We start from the raw sequence: 22,414 nt of genomic DNA on the forward strand, positions 1-22,414 counted from the left end.
TGTCAAGGAAGAGACAGTACGATAGCAAGCGAGGAACAGTCTCGCGATGCGCCATGTTGATGAACTGTCTGGGGTACATACGCGCCTGGGAAGCTCGGTGTGTGGAGTTCGATATCCTCGGGAGGAGCGGACGCGTCTGTGCACCCCCGCGGATACCTCGTCTACCGGCTGCAGCAACAACGCCTCCCCATGATTAATCCTCACTATAAGCCATTCTCTCATCATGAATGCATCTGACTTCTTCGCTGTGTGGCTTGAGAGCGATTGTCGTCGTCTCGCTTTCCCCATCTACCCTGATTGAGCTTGCCATTCTCGTCCCCTACCACCATCACAATGCCGTTCGCGTCGCCATTCCCAGTACTTGACATTCCAAAATGCAACCTGCTCGATTATCTGTTTCCCCAGGAAGCAGCGCCTTCAGACACACCGATTTGGATAGACTCCATAGATACCGACCAGCACTTGACACCACGATCGTTGCTGCAATGGTCAAAACGGCTGGCCTTGGGTCTGGATCGCATTGGGAGTAAACCAGGCGAGGTGGTCATGATCTTCACACCAAACCACATCTTCGTTCCCGTAGCCTACCTTGGAATTGTGGGGTCGAAGCGGATCTTCAGCGGCGCGAACCCAGCATACACCGTCTCTGGTAAGTATTATGCAAGAACAGCAGGGATTATACTGACAGCTTCCAGAGATGATACACCAAGTTGCGAATACGGAGGCAAAGTTCATTCTCGCGCACCCAACGCTCATCAAAGCAGCCGTAGCAGCAGCGAAAGGTGCCGGTCTTCCAGAAGGCCGCGTCTTCCTCTTTTCAGACGAGCCTTGCGCACCGGTCGAAGGCTGCAAAGACTGGAGGGACATGTTGCCATCCCCGGCTGAGAGCAAGGCATACAATTTCCCGAAGCTTTCAGAACAAGAAGCAACCACCACAACAGCGACGGTAAACTACTCCTCCGGCACCACCGGTCTACCCAAGGGCGTCGAAGTAAGCCACTACAATCTGATTGCGAACCTCGAACAAACAATCTTCATAAGATATCTCAATAAGCCATGGAACGCGGATACCCGGCCTCAGGAAACATGGATCGGGTTCCTACCTCTATATCACGCTTACGGGCAGCTCTACACCATAGCCATGGCACAGAAGCTGCAGATACCTTGCTATATCATGAAGAAGTTTGAGTATGAGGAATTCTTGCGGGTGATTCAGACTCACAAAGTCACACATCTGCAGGTTGCGCCGCCAATTATGGTCATGCTCAGCAAGAGACCAGAGACGGCGAAGTACGATCTTAGTAGCGTAACTGATATCCTATGCGGTGCCGCACCACTGTCAAAGGAACTCCAGAATGAGATCAGCAAGAAGCTACAATGCGAGATCGTCCAGGGCTGGGGTATGACGGAGGTTACTTGCGGAGCCATACACGTGCCAGGAGGTACTGTAGATGAGTAAGTTCGTCCTCGCTATCTCGCCACTCGCTTCTAATCAGCCACAGCTCCGGTAGTGTAGGCCAGCTAGACCCCAACTGCGAATGCATGCTTCTCGACGACGACGGCAACGAAGTCCCCGAAGGACAGCCAGGCGAACTTCATGTTCGTGGTCCCAACATATGTCTTGGGTACTGGCGCAATCCAGACGCGACTAAGGAGTCTATCTCACCAGATGGATGGCTCAAGTCTGGAGACGTTGCTATCGTGAAGAACGGATGGTTCTGGATAGTTGATCGAAAGAAGGCTAGTCACTTTTGCCTTTCAACACTCACGATTGGAACGAGTGCTAATACTACCCAGGAGCTGATAAAAGTCAACGCTTTACAAGTTGCACCCGCCGAACTGGAAGCCGTGCTCCTCGAATTCGATCCAATCGCCGATGCGGCTGCCGTTGGTATCACGCTTGATGGGCAGGAATGGCCACGTGCATACGTCACGCTCAAGGACGAACACAAGGGCAAGACAACCGCGGAGGATATCCACAGGCACATGAAGATCAAGGTCGCAAAACACAAGCAGCTTGTAGGAGGCATCGTGTTCGTGGACGAGGTGCCGAAGTTGCAGTCTGGGAAGATCATGAGGAAGGTCGTCAAAGAATGGGCGAAAAGGGACGCTGAGAAGATGGGCAAGGCTAGACTCTAGACAGCGCTGTACTATAGTCATTATTTGCACGCAATATCAGCGACAGCACATCTTTGGCTATTTCGTATCCGAACATGATGCGTCTGGCACGATCAACACCAGACGAGCGTGAACACAACAACATCCGACGCTTGATCATGAGATCACGCGTGTACACTACAATTTGCATGAATCAATGTTCTTTACTAAACTCAGCTTTCATGACATGTCGCTCTTGCCGACTACCCCCGCCTTCCCCACACATCCCAAAGTAGGCAAGCGTGACCTTGCCAGCTTTGAGTTCATGCTGGATCGCACCTGAACAGCCCCGCGTAAGTACATCCGCAACCCCTCAGCAGATGCACACCCTTGACACCCATCATGCCGCCACAAGCATCGCCGTAGTCATGCATCTCGGTCTGGCTAATGCAGCAAGACAGTGCGCGAACCCAGACGCGTTCTCGTACCGGTCGCAGCGCCTGCGAAAACCGGCCTAATCTATGCCGCATGCCATGCACCAACCGGCGTGCGAGGAGGTGTACAGTGAGATGTGTGAAGACATCCGAGGCGCGGTTAAACACTCCAGAGATGTTGGTTCGCCCCGATACAGTGGTCGGGCTGCCTCGCTATCTTCTTTATGTTGATTGTGTAGCATCTTCAAGCTCTATCTACTGTCTTCGAGGCTGCATCTCAGCATACCCTATCGACTTTGTCCTTCTCGCTTTTCGGTTTATCTCTGTGATCACGTATCTGTCACTCTCCTTTGGGATAGCACCTACCAGTCTTAGCAACCGCCACGATGGGGGGCTCGGAGATGCCAAACGGACTGAACGTCAACGGCTACGGTCACAACTACGACTACCCACCATCGCATGTTGATGGACCCTACAGAACCCTGGATCAATACCATTCCAAGCCAGCCAAGCTGCGAGTGGCATGTGTTGGCGCGGGTGCATCAGGGCTGTGTCTAGCCTACAAGATGGAGAAGATGCTGGAGCCTGGATCCTGGGAGTTGACGTTGTTTGAGAAGAACGCACAGTTTGGCGGAACATGGTACGAGAACACCTATCCCGGCGTCGCATGCGATATTCCATCGCATGACTACAACTTCACCTGGGACCCGAAACCCGACTGGTCGACTTTCTTCGCAGCAGGGAAGGAGATCCAGGGGTATTTCGAGAACTTCGCCGAGAGACATGGAAGCAAGAAGTACATGCAGTTGAACAGCAGGATCGAGCAAGCCAACTGGAACGATGAGGATGGGTGCTACAGCCTTACCATCAGGAATCCCAAGACTGGCTCGATGAGGAAAGATTGGGCGCACGTCTTGGTGAACGGTTCAGGTGAGTGTTAGACCAGCGTCAAATTTACACGCCTAACAGATAATAGGTATTCTGAACAACTGGAAATGGCCAGACATTGAAGGTCTTCACGACTTCAAGGGTCCCGTCCTCCACTCCGCGTGCTGGGATCACAGCGTCGACTTCACAAACATCAACGCTGCCGTCATCGGTGTTGGTTCGACCAGCGTCCAAATCGTACCATCACTTCAAAAGGTCGTCAAGGGGTTGGAAGTATACATGCGGAGTCCAACATGGATATCGCCTCCTTTCGGCGCCGGCGCACTGAACGATGACCTGCAGAAGGGACAAGACGTCGACCCTGGACAACGGCAGTACACTTTCACCGAAGCCGACATCAAGAAATTCAAGGAAGACCCGGAGTATCACTTGGAGTTCCGGAAGAAGATCGAAGCAGAGATCAACAGTTTGTTCGGGATGTACCAGCAAAACTCAGAACTCCAGAACCAGTTCAAGGATGTTATCACCAAAGAGATGCACCGCCGTATGGGGCCTGGCCACGAGAAGCTGAAAGAGTTCATAATCCCCAAGTGGTCCGTTGGCTGCCGGCGCATCTCGCCCGGAGACGGCTTCCTGGAGGCTTTAGTGCAAGACAACGTAACTCCAGTCTTCGACGGCATCGAACGAATAGTTCCAGAAGGTATTAAGACTAAGGACGGCAAGATCCACAAACTCGACGCCATTGTCTGCGCCACTGGCTTCCAGGTCGCATTCCAACCCGCCTTCACGGTTCGCAACGGCTCCAACGTATCCATCAAAGAAGACTGGACCACCGGCCCGAACCTCTACATGGGTGTATCCGCTCCTCGATTCCCGAACTTCTACACTATAGTCGGACCCGGCGCGACGTGGAGTAACGGCACGCTCTTGCCGTCGATCGAGACAACCGTAGAGTATAGCATCAAGTGCATGAAGAAGATGCAGAGCGAAGGCATCAAAGCAATGAGCGTGAAGCAGGACGCCCTAGATGAGATCTACGCGCATTTTGATGAGTTCCACAAGACGACAGTGTGGCAAGAAGAGTGCCGGAGTTGGTTCAAGAACGGACAGATCAAGAACAGGATCTATCTGTGGCCTGGTGCCGTAAGTACCCTTCAGCTTTTATGTCGCGCTTCCTTCCATATATCCCTGTCCCAATCAACGGTGGTGTCGCGCATACCCGACCTTATGCGCGCATCTCCTATCAACCCCGCACAAAGCTGTTCGCGACTGACTCATTCAATGCAGACGATACACTTCCTCAAAACCATCAAGACACCGCGCTGGGAAGACTACGACTATGTATACAGATACAAGAACCGGTTTGCTTTCTTAGGCAACGGCGATGTGAAGGCGACGGCAATGAAGGATATGCATGGCTTGAGCCCCTATATTCGCAACCGGGACCACGAATGGGACGTTGACTAAAGGCGGCCGAGCTGACATCTGTCAATGGGTCAGGCGTACCGTCGCTTGTTGGTACTAGATCTGGGCCCGGATTTCGGGTTGTTTTCTTTCCATTGGCATCCGAGCGTGCTGGGCGTCACCCGTCAGGGCTCATAATTTACTTCTTTTCTGACAAGCTGCTACTTTTTGGTTCATTTGCATCGCGCATAGCATGCGTGCCCATCACTTCGGCAATTTCGAATGGTTTGGAAGAAAGTTAATATTGGTGACTTGCAGCTCCCACAGCCCTCAAGACCCCTCAATCGCGCACGGCTTCTGTCGCAGTTCGCTAGGACCTGGTGTGCGTGTCAAACTATAGTGACTATGGCTAGCCTGATTGCGTCCATGGATGCAGGCGTCGGATGCTCGCTTCCTAGTCCCAATAAGAACGCCAAGAAGCAAACATCACGATGGTTACAAGCTCCGAGACTCCGCCACCCCAATCGCAAGCCTTGACCCCGCTCATCTCGACGTCTTTCGACTCATGTACCCCGGATTGAAGACTCACTCTGCCCTAACACGAATCGTGATTTCCCGACTACCGTCGCATAGGGACGACGCCACACTGCGCTATGGCCTGCAATTGGGCTTTGGGTGAATGCAGAGCAGCCCCAGACTCAGCTCAAATGCGAACTACTGACGCCATAGGTTCATGTGACGATGGCCTCGAAGCGACAGAGTGACTTGTTCCTCCAACCAAGCGATCCGCAATGCACTCCTACGTCAACTGTAGGCTTCTCCGCAAAGATCGGCTCAATGCCGGTTAACGAGCGTGTGGAGAGGGAAATTAAGCCATGCCGTAGGTTTGGCCTTGAGCACGGTGTTCTCGATTCTGCAAGCACTCGCTCTTCTGGGGTCATGATTCGTCAGATCCGGTACGCAGCTCGTTCCGAGCATGTCGAGCCGACAGCATTACTAGGTACATGTCATTCGGTTGCTAGATTTACGAAGAAGCTTGCCCAAAGCCAACGTGGTCGCATAGCTTGGAGGCGCCCAGTACAGTGAAACTGCGGGGCCCCACCTCCACGAGTTGAAGGCCTAAACCTCTCCAAAAATCTAGCGGTTAACGTTTAGGGCTAGATTAGGCCTGGGTCACTTCATGCTCGTGGAACTCGGAGTTTAGGCTTGACAGTCGTCCTCGCTGTCCGGTCTGCGACTCCTCTCCCCGCAACATCCACAACTCTTTGCGACATAGTAGTGTGATTCCCTGCTGACGTCTGTCTGCGAGACACCATCCCCTGTACATACCAAAAGCGACACCATCGATGGCCAACGAAAGATCGGCAGCACCTGATAACAACATGAGCGAACAGCGCTCACCGGAACCGGCCTCGAAAGCCGGCAGCAAGCAGGAGCAGAATACATCGGAGAAGTGCTCCACGAAAGGGAAGTCTTCAAAACCTCGACACAGGGCGTCAGTCGCTTGCGCGTCGTGCCGAGACCGCCGGATACGAGTATGTCTGTTCTATCTGCTTCCACGATACGTTTTGACGACTTTGCAGTGTGTAGTACCTCCCGGCGAGACAGAGTGTACACAGTGTAAACGATCCGGGGTGGAATGCGTCATCAAAAACGACGACGAACGACGACGGTATGTAATGTGTCTTTACTGACTGATACCAAGCTGACACCTGTAAAGACCTATCTCGAGGGCATACATGTGCTCTCTCACCGATCGCGTAGCACTACTAGAAACAATGCTGAAGGAGCGAGGCGAAGAGCTACCCCCAGCGAATCACCCTCCCAAAACCCGCCATAACCCTCAACCCGACGAAGAAGGTACATCACCCACCCAGAAAGCAAGCGAAACCCAAGCGCACAACAACGAAAACCATTCCAGTCCAGGCAGTCAACAAAGCCCACAAGATGACTATCCTGATTTCGAACAGCACGAGATGAACACGAATAGTCCTCGTTTCTCAAACGGTGATGCAGAAAGCGCGGGCTCGCCATCTATGCTACCACCTCCAAAGAAAGATGGTATGGTCAACCGTCTCCTCTCTACTCGAGGCCATCTTAGCTTTGATCAGTTGAACGGCCGCCTCCGCTACTTCGGTCCAACAACAAACTGCCATGTACATTCTGAGTCGGTCAACCCCTTCGGCGCAACACAAGAGATGAATGAGCAGGCTCGACGCGCCGACAAGATCATCCGCTCTCTTCCACTGGAAACATACGACTATCTCATGGATCTGTTCTGGCAATGTTACAACCCAGTCATCCATGTTTTGCATCAAGATGCTTTCAACGAAGACCGCGAGATGGGCCATACACAGTTCTATTCTGGGTTCCTGCATGTCTGTGTTCTGGCCATGGGTTACCGTTTCGCAAACAAGGAAAGGCTCGACATCAGAAGAATCGGTTTACCGGGCATGGAGAGCACGTTACATCGCGAAGCAAAGTATATGCTTGATCATGAGCTGGAAAGACCGGGCGGAATACCGAGCGTAGTTGCATTACTTCTGCTAGGCGACCTCGAGTGCGGCGTCGGTAGAGATAACCTGGGCTGGATGTACGGCGGGATGGCTGTGCGACTTGCTTTCGATATCGGGTATGTTCTACTGGAAGATGTCTCAGTGGTATACTAACGTCTACATAGTCTCCACCTCGATACACGACTCTCAGGTCTTCCAGAACGCGAGGTCGAGATCCGCCAAATGACTCTTTGGGCATGCGTCATCTACGACAAATACTGGGCACTTTTCTTGGGCCGGCCGACCTCGATGAAGCCTTCCGATCTCGAAATATACAACTTGACAAAGCAATTTGAGCGCCTTGGCACCTGTCGACCGGCTGGACTGGGGAAGAGCATGGAGACCATGATCTATGAAGCACTCCTCGATCTTATGGAGCTCGCAGGAAAGATCACCGAGAATATGGATCCGCATCGCTCCCAAAACGCTTCCTCCGACTCACACACCGCCGTGGATCGGAATCAGTATATGCGCATGGCAGCGCTGGACCGCGAGTTCAGCAGTTGGTACGCTAGACTACCTGAGCAACTGCGCTGGACACCAGCCAACATTGCGACTGCCCCATTCTCGTTCTTCTTGTTGCATCAGCAGTATCACTCCAGTCTGATCTTGCTACACCGACCGTTCGCCATGTATGAAGACCAAGCGGGCAACGAGAGTGGCCCTGACGACCATTTCTCCGCGTTGAGTAGGACAGTATGCACTAAGCATGCTATTCGCGTAGCAAGGATATACTGGCAACATCGACAGCGATTCGATACGAAGCAGATATTCGTTACAGGCATGCAACACGCGGTATGTAGCAGCTAAAACCTCTCATCTCTCGCTAACAATCTTCCGCAGGGCACAGCGGCGACTGCACTCGTAGCAGCGTTGGCGTTCATAAAAGACCCCACTTCCAGAGCCAACAACATGCAGTACCTCGAATGTCTATCAGCCGCGCTTTCCGACATGGCATCCACCTATCAACCTGCGGAACGGATGTCTACCGTACTCCGTGCGGTGATGGTAGAGCTACGCGGCGGCCCCGAGCCCCCCAACTCTTCGTTCAACTTGTACAAGCCCGCATCCTCGACAGTACCCGCGCGAAGAGGCAGCACCATAGATATGGACGCCGACATGAACGACAACCAGCAGTGGGCCAAGAAAAGGCAGACCAGCAGCGGAAGACCCAGAGCCGGTACAGGCGGAAACAGAAAGACGAGAACGATGAGTATGAGTACTACAATGAGTATGCCATCTGATCAAGGGAGACATGGGCTCAGCATCAAAGCTCCTCCGCCACCCCGGTTCGATGACCCAATTCAAAACAACGATGGGTACGTATTGGTAACGCCACGTTCAGAACTCGGTAGTGTTGGCTGGCCCAGCATATCGGAACCTCCTCAGCTTTCTCACAACATGTCTACGCCCTCCACCACCCTTTCTTCTTCACAAATGAACCGGAATTCTGGGGCCTGGATGGGCGCAGACTTTGATCCTCACGATCCAATTTCACAACTTGCTAATGCGCATTTCCCTGAGCTGAGCGCGTTTGATGATCTTGACACGGGTGGTAGTGGTGGTGTTAGTGGCGGTGCGATTGACGGAGTGAATCTCGATTTCATGCCACTGGGAGATGGAAACGAGTGGAGTCTACCCAAAGAATGGAACGGGCCGAGTGATATGGATGGGTTGAGTGCTTTTGATATGTAGTGTGTGCTTGCGAGCCGCGAGTTTATCTGATAAGGAACTGTATTAACCCTCTTTGATATCGATGACGGCATCTCTCCCCATACTACCATTCTTCTCTTTACTATGGGTCGAGTGCTCGTCATCAGCCACGACAGTCCCCAATCGCGTCAGCCCACTTTCCCTCCCCTCACCCATCCTCTCCACCATACGCTGAATATGCGGATGCGACGGCGCAGGTCTCTGACTTGATCTCCTCCTTCCCATGCCCACCCCAACCCCCATAGGCATATGCTCTGCCCCTCTAAGTCGTAACCGCATACCCTCTTCCGTCGACATGGTCCTATCTACGCGCCTTGGAGGCTCCAAGTCTGTGTCATTCGGAATTTTCGGCTGCGTCCTTGGTCGTAGCCATCGCCAAAATTCCTTCGTTTTCTGCGCCCAGATGCTGTAGCCATATTTTGTCGAGAGGAAGCCGATGATGCTGAAGAAGGGTATGCAAATTGTCACCAAGACGATGGCGAATGGCGTGAAGTTTGCCGGACTTTCAGGCATGTTTGTCATGCCGAAAACGGAAGTTACGAATGTGAGAGGCTATTAATTCGTTAGTCATCTGTTGTGAGAGCTTGTAGAATTTGGCATATGCACTTACCATGAAGAAGAGATTGACGATGGTCAAGACCTTGATGTTGTACCCTTGGTGCACGGTGACATCCGCTAGCTCAACGGACTTCCTGGACTCTTGGATGCTAGTACCAGAGAACAACTGCTCCTGCAATGTTTCAATCTCATGCCGTCTTTCATTATTTTCCGAGATGATGATCCTAAGCTCTTTCATTTCCCGTTCGAATTGAAGCCGCAACGTGCGCAAACGGCGTTTCCAGTGATCGTTGCGCGGCGACTCCTCAAAAAGCGGCCAGAGCGTCTTGTTCTGGCCTTCCCAAATATCGTCGGTGAAGCAATCCTCAAAAGCGTCGATCATGGATTTAATGCTATTGTTCACGTTGCCCAGGGTTTGATGTGCGTAGAAGTATCTGCGGATCCAGGTGAAGTCTTTATCCTCGAACAGTCGGGCTCGGCGTAACTCTTCGCTAAACAGGAAGCCTAGCGGTGGAGTAACTAGGTCGGTGATACGCTTGTAGATTTCGTCGAATCGCTTCCTCGCATCCCGATATTCTGTCAGCAAAGCATGAAGAAATGCTTCCGCGCCATTGAGATACTTGTGGCCGGTCTCGAATGTATATGGCGTTCCATTAGCTGGTGTCGACTTCCAGTCCGGGAAACTCTCCAGCTGTAGAACTTGCCATGGCGACCAGACATCATGCACCCATCCGAACTGTGTCTTCGCACGTCTTCCTCGATTTCGGATGCGGCGTGGTTTGTCGTCATACAGGACAAGCGCAACGACTGCACTGCACCGCGAAAGTGGTATATGATGATCAGATTGACCCGTTATCTTATCCGCACGCTGCCATTGCATGGGCTGACAGTCATCTCCAACGATGGTATAGTATTCGAAGTTGAAGAAAAAGGTCCTTTGGTGTTTAGGATTCTGATTGAAAGCTCGGAACATATGCGCAGATGAAGCTTCTGTTTCGACTAGATGCCGAAATAGTTCGTCCATGTCAAAAGCATCATTCAGCGTCAGATGAAGTGCACCGAACAAAATTGGTGAAGGTTCTCGCGCTATGGTGATACGTCCAACCACTGTTTGGTCCGGCTGCTTGCCAACGTCCCTCAGCGCATGCCAAATCTCAGTTGCCCGGCTCATGTTGTTTTCAGGACCGGTCACTTCAATCAGCTCAGGCAAACCGTTGGTTCCGACATTGTACACTTGGAAGTGCGAATAATGGCTTCGATCATCTGCTGGCCCGGGCCCCATGTGAAAGAGATGAGATTGTTTGGTGAGCTTCGCGGGATCAGAGATGATCGATGCCAGAATCTCTCTGCCATGTTCAGTCCAGTTATGCGTCTTCAGATGCTCGCGTAAATGTTCGTGGTCGAACGAATGGGACGGTAATTCGTCCTGGACGAAATAGTCGTCTTCTTCATCGCTGCTGTCGTCAGAAAGCGTCGAGGTATCGGCGAAGATGGCATCGCCTCCGTGACGTGTAGATGCGCGGCGAAGTTGTGAGGCGTCGGATGGTTTGAAGGTGTCGTTCGTTGCTGATAAGCTTTTCAATAGCGCCTCATAGGAGCGCTGGAGCGACTCTAGCTGCTTCCGAAGATCGTCAATCTCAGTCGTTGCCATCTGTAGTGTTCAAAGCCGTGCGACCCGACATGCGAAAGCTATTCTCGAGATCGAACTTTACAGAAGGTTCTGCTTATGTCGTGTAGGATTGTTAGGATCCGGCCCCCACACTAGCGCTGCAGGAAGCCCAGCCTTTCAATTCAGCATTCGAGTTTCCCATCCAATCTTCATCTATGCCAAGGTGGAGTTAGGGTGGAGCTGGGTCCAGAGCCGCGATCAGAAGAGGGGCCATTGGCCTAATGCGTAAATGCACACCGGTCGTATGAAGGAGTTGTGAGGAAAATATGCAACACGCCTGCTTAGGTTCGCTCACCGCCCTTTTCCAATTGGACATGCTCATGTCGCGAGCCAGTTCAGATCGAGCAGTCGAGCACGAGGGCTGTCTCCAACAAAGTAAAGATGATTCTGTGTCGCGGGTAGAGGCTCTTCGGGTAGCTCTGCTGCTTTGTTGAGATCTCGGGAGCGGGGAGCAGAGCCGGCGAGATTGAAGCGACCGTCCACATCACGTGACCATCACGGAGCTGACTTCTAGACTTCTCAGTATAGTCACATTGTCGTCATTTTGCCCAGGTGAGCATTTGCGCATCTCGTAGACGACGCGACCTGACGCGACTTACTTTGCGTTTCGAGACGCGTCGGGCCACGATGTCGTTTTTCTTCGGTCGCGTCATCGGCGCTCGCTTATCGATTGCCAAATTTCCTTTGCCCGTGATCTTCGTGACACCAGCCCCCAACATTGCCCACGTGAATTGAGAGGGCATGATGCCTACCCTTTCCACTTTTCTTTCGGTATCGCTGCCTGTGATTCTGGCTGCTCTAATTTACCAGCTAGGGCTGCCGGCTTTCATCAGCGAATACATACCATCCACGTTGCTTCCAAATCTCTTCGTACCCACATACTGCTACAAGTCTGTCAGAACGCTTTCGTCGGAGTTTCCGCATGCCGAGTGCTTTACCATTCACGACGGCAGATTCTCCAGTGTCTTCGTAGACAATGCAGCCCCTGATGCGGTCAAGGAATCCCGCACAGGTTACGTGTACCCTGGTTTTTGGGATGGTCACGGTCACTTGGTCCAGTTTGGAGAATCTCTAGATTCAGTGAGCCTCTTTGGCGCCGATTCAATGGACGAGATCAAGAGGAGACTGTTGGAGTATAAGACAGTCCGTCCAGAAAAAGGAACTAGTGAACAGTGGCTACGGGGCGTCGGTTGGGACCAAGCTCATTTTGAAGGGAGGTGGCCAACTGCAGTACGTTGGACCTGATGAACGTAGACGTGCTGAAGTGACCGTGCTGATACTGACACTTCATCTAGGCAGATTTGGAGATAGATGAGAGATTCAAGGATCTTTATGTTATGCTTGATCGTGTTAGTTCTCCGTACGAAATGGGAGCGACACATATACTGACTTCGCGCAGGTTGATGTTCATTGCATCTGTGAGTCAGCCCTGGAAATCGAGCATGAGTTCAATCTAACTCAGTAATTTCATCTTAGGGGTATCTGAAAAGGTGCTTGATCTTCTTCCGTCATTCAGTATACCTCCCGGAGGCGAAGTGCCGGCAAAGGGTGTCTTCTGCGACAATGCCATGGATATCGTACTGGAGTATTACCCAAAGCCGACCCAAGCGCGCAAAACCGAGTTCATTAAGACTGCGATGGCAGAGTTAAACAAACATGGTATTGTCGGGATGCACGACGCCGGTGTAGTGCCGGCAGATTTGGAGCTATACGAAGAGCTCGCGAACGACCCGGACTGGACTGTGAGAGTCAATGCGATGATCGAATGCGACGTCCGGAACACGTTTTGTCCCGGGGCAGTCAGGAAAGTTTCGACTCCGGATGGCCGATTCCATGTGAACAGCGTCAAGCTTTTCGGAGGTTTGTATACACGGCCCACTCTCAACAAGTTACTTACAACGTGCAGATGGGGCTTTGGGCTCCTGGGGCTCAGCTATGATCGAGCCGTACAGCGACAAACCGGAGTCCTCCGGCTCTTTACTCGTCAACGCGACTACGCTGTCACGTGTGACATATGATTGGGCCGTAAAGGCAGGGTACCAAGTTAATATTCATGCTATTGGGGATCTTGCTAACAGGCTTGCGGTTGACGCGTTTGAAGCGGCGTTGAAACGCTTGTGCCCCCACGCTAACCTCCGCGACTGTCAAGCTAAACGTCGTTTCCGCATCGAGCACGCCCAAATCATCCATCCAGATGACCAGCGCAGGATGTCAGAACTTGGTATCATTGCGTCAATACAGCCCACGCACGCGACCTCGGATATGGGTTATGCGGAGAGCAGGCTTGGCCAGCAACGAACAAAAGATGAGGCGTACCGAATGCGGTCGCTCTTACCACTTCGTCCAGTCCTCGGTAGCGACTTCCCAGTTGAACCCGCGAGTATCTTCGAGGGAATGTATGCGGCAATCACGCGACGAAGTCCACGTACAGGACTGGACCCTAGCGGTGGCAAGGCTGGCTGGTATCCCGAAGAGAGTCTCACTTTCGAACAAGCTTTAGAGGGTTTTACGGTGAACGCTGCATATGGTGCCTTCTTAGAAGGCAAAGCTGGTGTCATCGAAGCGGGGGCGTATGCTGACTGGGTTGTTCTCGACGAACAACTTGAATCGCTGGACCCAGAAGCATTGAGGAAGGTGACAGTGAAAGAGACGTGGGTGGGCGGCAAGCGAGTCTATTGACGGCCCGGCCATGAAGATCTTGTTCGGTAGAGAGGTTGAGCGGCGAGATCTCCCTCCACCGGCCAACGCCTGACATCAGCTCGGCAAGCCATTGATGCAGCACAGTCGACTGGACGGCTCCGGCGGCCGTCAATCAAAAGTTTTCGAGAAAATTCGAGCGGTAGGCTGCCGGCAAGAGAGGGGTTATTGATCTGCATACTGCCGCCAGGGTTTGAGGCTGCGGGTCATAATGTGTCCCTGCTATCTGAATCACGTCTATAGGTGTGCCTTCAATTCTTTATGCCCAACATGCATTTAACCCCACACGTTTGTACTACATTGAGCGTAGATCCCGCTTGTATGTCGGGCCATCCCTAGCACAACTCACTATCCCACACGACCATCAGGGTACTCAGCCAACCAGACAGACGCCATTACCGCTCAATGCGTTTGACACATGGCAAATGCGAGAAAGAGTTTTCCTAGTCTACACATGCACGCTCGTGTTGATGATTCTCCCGGGCACAGCTGACAATCGCAGTAGCGTATAAAACTTTGCTAAACTGATAGTTTGCATCTTGATCACACACTCAAATACAGCAGTACTACCTGACAACAGAAACAACAAAAAACACGTATACTCGTACCTCATCATGACGACCATCGAACGCAAGCCCACTGCGGAACTATCCAAACCTACTACCCCTGTCGGGTCCCTTACCGTCACACCCCCAATCACACCGAATGCGACAAGTACCGCGGCGCATCAGCTAGTTTCCGAGATCAGGGACATATACACGGTACTCAACGAACTATCGTCATTAGCGCCGTCGGATCAAGTCAACTCTCTCCTCACACGACTCGTAAACCTCTGCGTCGTACCTTACAGCGCAGAGTTTACGTCGTATTTTTTCCGCATACCTGCCGTAGAGAGCCTTTGCTCTAATTTGCGACCGCTATGTTCAGAAGCCGAGGGAGAGTTGGAGAAGTTCTGGGCAAATCGCATGCTCAACGACATCAGCGGTAAGTGCAGCGCACTCACGCATCACACTTAACTACAGATCTGACCTTCTTTAGGTACAACCACAACACCTGAGGATATTCTGACAACTTTCCCTTACCACCAAAATTACGTCGATCTCTCCCGCTTGGAATGTTCTACCATAGAAGCGTTCCTCCCCAGCCCACCGTCCAAAATCGCTTTCATCGGCTCCGGTCCATTACCTCTGACCTCCCTCTGTTTCCTGGACCGCTATCCTAATGCGCAAGTTCATAACGTGGATCGCGATGCCTCCGCGCTTCAAGTCAGCAAATCGTTATGTGAGCGGTTAGGCTATGGCAAGCGCATGAGTTTCGCTTGTGAAGACATCACCGAGGTTTCGTCAAACGCCGAATGGCAATCGTGCCAGGTCGTCTTCCTTGCTGCGCTGGTTGGTACAGATACGTACACGAAGCTCAACATACTCAAAAGCATGGTGAAAAAACTGGTGTCAGGTACATTGGTGGTGGCGAGGAGCGCGCAGGGCATGCGAAGTGTGTTGTATCCGGTATGTTTGCACCGACTTCCAGTGCGATCATGTCAGGCAGTAGTCATTAATGAAAATACAGATACTGGAACTGTCAGAAGAACTCCAATCCATCGGTGTCGAGATTCTTGCTGAAGTACATCCGTGGACTAAAGTCGTTAATTCGGTCATCGTTCTACGCGTGAAATGAAGGCGAACGTGGTTTATTAGTACAAGTTGGCTTGAGGTGCATATTTGCTAGGTTTAGCAGCTCACATAGTGTATTTGCATAGTCGGCGGCGTATGCCGCACTTCCCACAACGATATGACGAATCGAAGCGAAAGGGAAATTCACGAACGGTGTATCGCACGACTGGCCTTAATCTCCGCGATATGTTTACTTGAGCATGAAAACCTCATGATGGTGGCGCTAGTTATTGATGTCAATGTATGCGAATGGCTCTGGCACTATCTCTCCACAATGACCGCGATCTCCTTTCGGTACTTGGTACGAATAACGTATCATCCCCAAGTCCATTTGCAAAGCTAAGGTTTAATTTTGAGATTAATTCATTGTGAGACTAGATCACGCTAGAAGCGACGGCACATGGTAAAGAGACTTGGTATTAGTACGAATAATTGTCTTCGCGTCATCATGAGCCAGTTGCGCCCTACATATTACAGTCGTTTCATGTGATCAAAAAGTACCTGGGTATCCAACTATCGAGCGGCTCAGCCTCCTTCCTACTGGCCTAGACTAAAGATGCAAACAAAATCCTGACTTTCGGCCGTTAAAAACATTCCCATTACCGAGACCGGCGCGGTCCTTCCCCATTCTCCAAGTGTGGACTTGCCCAGTCGATTTCAGGGTTATACATCTTGGGGCTCCCCCCACTCTTGGAGTTGGAACTACTCCCCGCCTCTCCGACATCATTGGTCACAGTGACTTGTACGTCTGTGCTCTTCATGATACCAGACCCTTTTTGGTCGTCGTCAAGGATGGCCCGATCGCTCTCGTCGTCGCCGTCAAGGATGCTCTCGCCAGGTAGCCTAGAGTGATAGGCTTTGCTGCCTTGGAAGTTCTTCATGTGAATGCTGTTTCCTTGTGCGACGCTAGAGTTCCCATAGCCGTAGTGTGGCGTTTTGCCCGAGCCCGTCAATGTCGAGGGCATGAACTTCTTGAAAAGATGATCGAATGCTTTGCGGAGCGGAGGGAGGGATGCGATGAGGATGCCGATGGAGAGTTCGGAGCTGGACCAGATGGTAAGATTCACGCCGTCCCATGTAGGATCTTGCGTCTTGGTGATGGCTTTGAGTTCGATAGTTTTGAAGATTGAGCATATCGTGGCACTGTGAGACGTCAGTGGTAGCTCACTCACAGGGACTGTGAAGCTTGTTCGCTTACGGGATACTCAGCAGGAAAACGATCCTGATACCCAGTTGAGTTCGACTGTTCAACTGAACGCGCGAAAGATAGATCAGAGGCGCAGCCATATACACCACGTCGGTGATGATGTTGCTGATACCCTGGGTATAGGATAGTGCGAGTGTGCCCTTTGCCCAGCAATGGCTCTCCCCGGTAAACCCGAAGTTCCAGTTCCGTTCCAGGGGTGTGCATCCGAATAGCGTCAAGACCGGTGCAAGGAAGTTGAAGGCGGTAACCATCAAGATCGAGAGCCAAACGATAACTTGGTACAATTTGGAGAAGTTTAAGACGAGCAGCCAAGCGCAGATGGACCATTTGAGAAAGGCAACGGCAATGATGTCTGAAGTCATCCGTTAGCAATGGAAAGGTGGCAACGTGAAGTTGCAAACTCACTGACGATCTGTGTGATCCAAAGGTGATAGCTGTATGTCCTGAGATTCGGAAAGACCGTCGGGTCCATGATGTGGCGCCCGAGACCATTGTTGACAACGACCTGGTTCAGTGATGTCGCTGTGATGTTGAGAGCCTGGTGGACTCGTGTCAGCGACGAATTCCACACAGTCGGGACGATCTTCGGGACTGGGGGAAGACTCACAGTGGCTATGATCAACAGGTAATCACAGGCAATGAACTTGCGTGATCGCAGTCCGTACACGACTCTCCATACCAAGAAAGCGGTACTAATCACCGTTAACGTCCAAACCGGGATGAGGATCTTCAAGCGTTGGTCCGGCCATTCTTGTGTACCTGCGTCCATGATGCACTGCAGCGGGGTCGTTCAGGTGCGGAATGGCATGGATCGCAAAAGTCACAATCGGTGAACAAGAGGAAAAAGCAAACAGCCACTCAATGATCGGGAGTGCCCCGGGGTTTTCAAGTATATTCCTTCGCGCCACTCATCTCTTGCGTCGGCCGTTCTGGTTCAAGACGGGCGAAGCGAAAGCTAAACAGCACGGTCGCGGGTGACGGGAGAAGGCCGCCAGATCGATCAAAGAAGGTGCACTCACTCGAGACCAACTTTCGAAACAATCCAACACGGGGATATCCAGCTCTGCATCCTAGGGTGACGGCCGCCGAGCTGATCTGGCAGTGATGCCGCATAAATTGAGGCCCCACATGCTGCGTATTTAACCCATTATCACCCAATGAGAACGGCATCCAGGGTGGGCGGGAAACCATGATTCAAGCGTACACTTTAGAAGTACAACCGAACAGGTCACACCATGTAGAGTCGCGATTGTGGCTATGTGTGCGCATGAGAACTTCTGCATAGGACGACGCATCTTGTAGATCTTGTTGCAGATCTCAGGCCCGCCTACCATGGTCGCAACGCTGGTGGAACACTGGAAGGATGCATTAAACCGACGGTCAGAGAGCGAACGTGCGATCTTGCATCGTCTCACGGTGCTCGGGGTTGCCGCATGGACGTTGCGCAATCTTTCGTCTATCGCACCATGAGATGGGAATGGTGGAAGAGGTGGTAGCGAGTGCCAGGCCAAACGGCGCTAGAGGTGCTAGTGCGGCTAGCGCATGAGCTAAATGCAGGGCGAATTCTCCGCATACTCAAACTCACCGGTACATAGAACGAACCGAAGCCACCTTTCACGGCGCTAGCTGCCCAAGACCTTCTTCTCATTCTAGCGCTCTACCTAGTGACAAAAAGAACATTCCATTATGTGCGCTGCGACATTCCCTATCGTCGACCTGCAAAGTGTCGCAATGTCATGTCAACGTGCGGCTGAGCCCAAAGAGAAGATACTTCACACTCCTTCCTCGGGCTCTCCTCGTTGGCCCGCATGTGTGGGCCGATGCGCAGCAGCAATCGGGCCTAAGACTCAGTCTACAGGGAAGAACGCAGAATATTGAGCTGAAGGGGACCGGGTCTTTACTACTCCGCGGGCCGCCTGACTCAGTATCCTGACGCAACTCCAGCCGTGCGGAGGGAGTCCATGGTGCGCCCATGAGAATATGCCTTTCCGATATTCATGTTGCATCTGAGTGTCGACTACGACAACGTGGACATCGTCGCGCTGGCATTCCTCACCATGGACGAAGACACCATAAAGCTATCGATACGGCAGAAGAGAAGGCAATGATACGCGGATCGGAAGCTTAGCGGTATGTTTCCTGCAAGCGAGGTGGCCATCGATCCCGAATCGCGTCCACTCTCCGAAATCATGGTACCTGGTTCCCCGAGATGGTCTCAGATGGCGAATTAAGGATCGAGGTCTCCTGGTGGCCTTATTACGCTGCATATCCCGCAACAATGTACCTGCCGTGTTCCAGAGGAGCGGCATCCTTTGCTGCAGTCCTTTGCAAAATCTCCGAAGCCATAATGCGTTCTCAGAAAGTGCCGACCCCAGCTTTTTAACGTGTACGCCGCTGCCGTTGCCAGAGCTGTAGCTTGAACTCAATCACATGCTGGTCTGGGGCCGAGGACATCTGTCCATGTCTTGTCTCCCGTCCAAAAGTGGGGCCTACATCCGGCAAGAACACCCTGAATCGCTAACTCGGTCCTTCTGTACGATGCGCTCTCTACGACGAGCCGCAGAGATTTTCATTGGCCCACATCTTCATCAGACCACCGAACGTACCTCGCTTCCATGTTCACTGCTGCTGCGGCTGGCCGGTCATGAGCCTGATCTCTCTGGTGGAAGAACGTTAGCACCCCGGCCCCGGACCGCAACGGTGCCCACAAGTCCCTGATGTTCACCGGGAGTCAGGGAGTTGTAATTGTACGATCCCTATGCGGCCTGTTTATAGGTTCAGATTACTGAACCCCTACCAGAAGGATTAACGTCCGCATTCTAGAACAAATCTGTACATGGCAACCGCCAGCGCCGCGCCACGGCATACAAACAATTTACCAGACTATTGTTCGCCCTCGCGGTATTAGTGGGTCGATCAATTCCTGGATGGATTCGGTAAGATAACACCGCAATGTAGGCCTTCCCATGTGGCGAACATGTTCTCGACCAATGCGAGCAGCGAGTAAGTACTTTGTTCGGTCCGTATAAAGCATCTAGTGGCTGCACACCCTCACAGGTTCATTGCAGCGCGCATCCAAATTTACTTTCGTTTAAACTTAATATTTTGGACCTTCAAGATGCCTGTATTCTCTAGGTTAGCCGTTGCTGTTCAGCTCTTTGCTGTAATCCTGTCGCCAGTTCTTGGTGCCGCCGCTAAGCCCCAGTATGACTATGTCATTGTTGGAGGCGGTGTCACTGGATTGATTGTTGCCAACCGCATCACTGAGGACAAGAGCAGTATGTGTTCCAGCCCCAGACTTTGTCGAAAACTTCACTAACATCAGTCCCAGAGACTGTCCTTGTCGTTGAAGCGGGTGACAACGTCGATACCGATGCAACCAAGATCCCATACAAGGCCAATGACTTGACCTCTGCGGCTGGTTTGATTTGGGAGAACATCAACTCCCTACCTGAGCCGGCTATCGGCAACACATCGTACCAGGTTGTTGTTGCCAAGGTCCTCGGTGGTGGATCTGTCATCAATGGCATGGTCTACGACCGCGGCTCAGCCGCCGACTACGATGCGTGGGAGGCTCTCGGCAACAAAGGATGGGGTTGGAAGGGAATGGAAGAGGCCTTCATCAAGGGTACCACTTTCCAACCTCCAACTCCCGATGTTGTCAAAGACTTCAACATCACTTGGGATGAGTCGACCTACGGTAACGGACCGTTGACCGTCTCAATCACATCCAACCAATATGAGGATATCAAGGACTACTGGGCGGCGTGGAAGGCCACTGGTGTCTACATCCCAGAGGATGGAAACGCCGGCGAAGCCTACGGTCCTTCCTGGTACGCCAACACAATGGATGCGACCACTGGACGCCGCGCACATGCTCGCTACGCATACTACGACCCCATTCAGACTCGTGCCAACCTCCACATCCTCACAGGCACCACAGCCGACAAGATCGTCTTTGACAACAAGAAGAAGCCGCTCATGGCTACTGGTGTCGAGGTTACCGACAAGACTGGAAAGACTTCCACCTTCTACGCTAAGAAAGAGGTCGTCCTGGCTGCGGGCGCTATCCAGACACCTAAGCTCCTTCAGCTCAGTGGTATTGGCCCCAAGTTCGTCCTGAAGGCTGCCGGTATCGACGTCAAGGTTGAGCTCGATGCTGTAGGCTCCAACTTCCAGGACCACCCCTACGCCACCGTTGTCTTCAACACCACTTCCAACTACTTCCCTAACCAGAACTCGCTGATGACCAACGCGACATTCAACGCTTCCGCTTGGGAGCAGTACGTTGAGCACAAGACTGGTCCCTACACCTATGCCCGCGGTAACGCCCTGGCTTTCATCTCCCTGCCTGACATTACCAAGGACTTCAAGTCTCTTATCAGCACTCTTAACAGCCAGACCGCCACCGACTACCTTCCTAGCATCTACAAGAACAGCAAGCAGCTCGCCAAGGGCTTTGCTAAGCAGCGTGCAGTCATTGCTGACATCTTCGGCCGCAAGGATGCCGCCGTGGCCGAGTTCCCCGTTCCCGCGGACGGCTCATACGGTCTTGTCGGTGTCGAGAAGCCCCTGTCGCGTGGTACCGTCTACATCGACGCAAAGAACCCCAACGGCCCTCCCAACGTCGTCTACAACGCCTTTGTCAACCCCATCGACCGTATGGTCATGGCCGCTGGTATGCGATTCTTCCGCACCGTGTGGGCCCGCCCCGAGCTCGCCAGCCACAAGATCTCCGAGACCGTCCCTGGTGCTCAATACACCTCCGACAAGGAGATTTACGATGCCCTGCTTGCCCAGTCGATGTTGTCCCCTACTCTCGCTCACCCATCTGGCTCTTGCCCGATGATGCCCGAGAAGGACGGTGGCTGTGTCAGCGACAAGTTGATGGTTTACGGCACACAGCATCTGTCTGTTATTGACGCTTCTATCATCCCTATCATCCCATCTTGCCATCTCCAGGCTACCATGTACGGTATTGGTGAGAAGGCTGCTGAGATCATCAAGTCGAGGTAGAGCGTGGTGATGGATTGAACTTCTTCTTGTATATACTTAGTTACTTTAATGCATCTAGCGACTACATGAGCTGTGAGCGCATGCAAAAGTTGCATTGTTCAAAATTGCTTTGAGGACTATATTCCTCCGATCACCTTCTTTTGATGCCACCAAACTCAGTGAATACCTCCAGGCCACACTGAGATCTTAGGATCCCGGGTTAGATAATATTGAAGGAAGTAATGAGGAGCTGTGTTTGATTCGACGGCGCGTACCAATCCTTCGGTGACTGCGAACAAGCTTCCACTCGTTGAACGCGTGAGTGGGTCGGCCCCACTACAGTAGTGCCCCTCCATCCCACGGTTGCGTCACTACATTCCCAAAAGTTCAGGCTGCGCACAACTACGCGCGACTGCTACATTGCCTCCGCCGCAATCACAACTTCCAGTTTCAAATCTACGTATACGTCGGGCTACGCTATCATGAAGTTACTCAAGAGCCAAATCGAGCAGAAAACTGGCGCG

At 52.3% G+C, this 22,414-nt stretch overlaps 7 protein-coding genes across 7 annotated transcripts; 5 read left to right on the forward strand and 2 right to left on the reverse strand.

Annotated features, from left to right (window-relative positions):
• Positions 1–333: 333 nt before the first annotated feature.
• J4E86_000635 (uncharacterized protein) lies at positions 334–2,139 on the forward strand (the record flags this gene model as incomplete). The annotated part of the gene is made up of 4 exons (XM_051441208.1): positions 334–649; positions 696–1,455; positions 1,503–1,740; positions 1,798–2,139. The coding sequence occupies 4 exons, from the start codon at positions 334–336 to the stop codon at positions 2,137–2,139; spliced, it is 1,656 nt and encodes a 551-aa protein (XP_051307379.1).
• A 778-nt stretch (positions 2,140–2,917) lies between these two features.
• Positions 2,918–4,886, forward strand: J4E86_000636 (uncharacterized protein; the record flags this gene model as incomplete). Its single annotated transcript, XM_051441209.1, has 3 exons — positions 2,918–3,461; positions 3,508–4,562; positions 4,707–4,886. 3 exons carry the CDS (start codon positions 2,918–2,920, stop codon positions 4,884–4,886), a joined length of 1,779 nt encoding a protein of 592 aa, XP_051307380.1.
• Positions 4,887–6,601: 1,715 nt separating this feature from the next.
• Positions 6,602–8,622, forward strand: J4E86_000637 (uncharacterized protein; the record flags this gene model as incomplete). The annotated part of the gene is made up of 4 exons (XM_051441210.1): positions 6,602–7,455; positions 7,504–8,173; positions 8,222–8,514; positions 8,565–8,622. The coding sequence occupies 4 exons, from the start codon at positions 6,602–6,604 to the stop codon at positions 8,620–8,622; spliced, it is 1,875 nt and encodes a 624-aa protein (XP_051307381.1).
• Positions 8,623–9,115: 493 nt separating this feature from the next.
• J4E86_000638 (uncharacterized protein) lies at positions 9,116–11,300 on the reverse strand (the record flags this gene model as incomplete). Its single annotated transcript, XM_051441211.1, has 2 exons — positions 9,116–9,643; positions 9,702–11,300. 2 exons carry the CDS (start codon positions 11,298–11,300, stop codon positions 9,116–9,118), a joined length of 2,127 nt encoding a protein of 708 aa, XP_051307382.1.
• Positions 11,301–12,062: 762 nt separating this feature from the next.
• Positions 12,063–15,692, forward strand: J4E86_000639 (uncharacterized protein; the record flags this gene model as incomplete). The annotated part of the gene is made up of 6 exons (XM_051441212.1): positions 12,063–12,451; positions 12,835–13,178; positions 13,225–13,969; positions 14,596–14,999; positions 15,054–15,523; positions 15,585–15,692. 6 exons carry the CDS (start codon positions 12,063–12,065, stop codon positions 15,690–15,692), a joined length of 2,460 nt encoding a protein of 819 aa, XP_051307383.1.
• Positions 15,693–16,287: 595 nt separating this feature from the next.
• J4E86_000640 (uncharacterized protein) lies at positions 16,288–17,664 on the reverse strand (the record flags this gene model as incomplete). The annotated part of the gene is made up of 4 exons (XM_051441213.1): positions 16,288–16,831; positions 16,887–17,247; positions 17,301–17,433; positions 17,503–17,664. The coding sequence occupies 4 exons, from the start codon at positions 17,662–17,664 to the stop codon at positions 16,288–16,290; spliced, it is 1,200 nt and encodes a 399-aa protein (XP_051307384.1).
• Positions 17,665–20,013: 2,349 nt separating this feature from the next.
• Positions 20,014–21,911, forward strand: J4E86_000641 (uncharacterized protein; the record flags this gene model as incomplete). Its single annotated transcript, XM_051441214.1, has 2 exons — positions 20,014–20,173; positions 20,227–21,911. The coding sequence occupies 2 exons, from the start codon at positions 20,014–20,016 to the stop codon at positions 21,909–21,911; spliced, it is 1,845 nt and encodes a 614-aa protein (XP_051307385.1).
• Positions 21,912–22,414: the final 503 nt, after the last annotated feature.

Source organism: Alternaria arbusti (genome assembly GCF_024043155.1).
Source record: "Alternaria arbusti strain BMP 1465 chromosome Unknown scaffold_1, whole genome shotgun sequence".
Taxonomy (NCBI): Eukaryota; Fungi; Ascomycota; class Dothideomycetes; order Pleosporales; family Pleosporaceae; genus Alternaria; species Alternaria arbusti.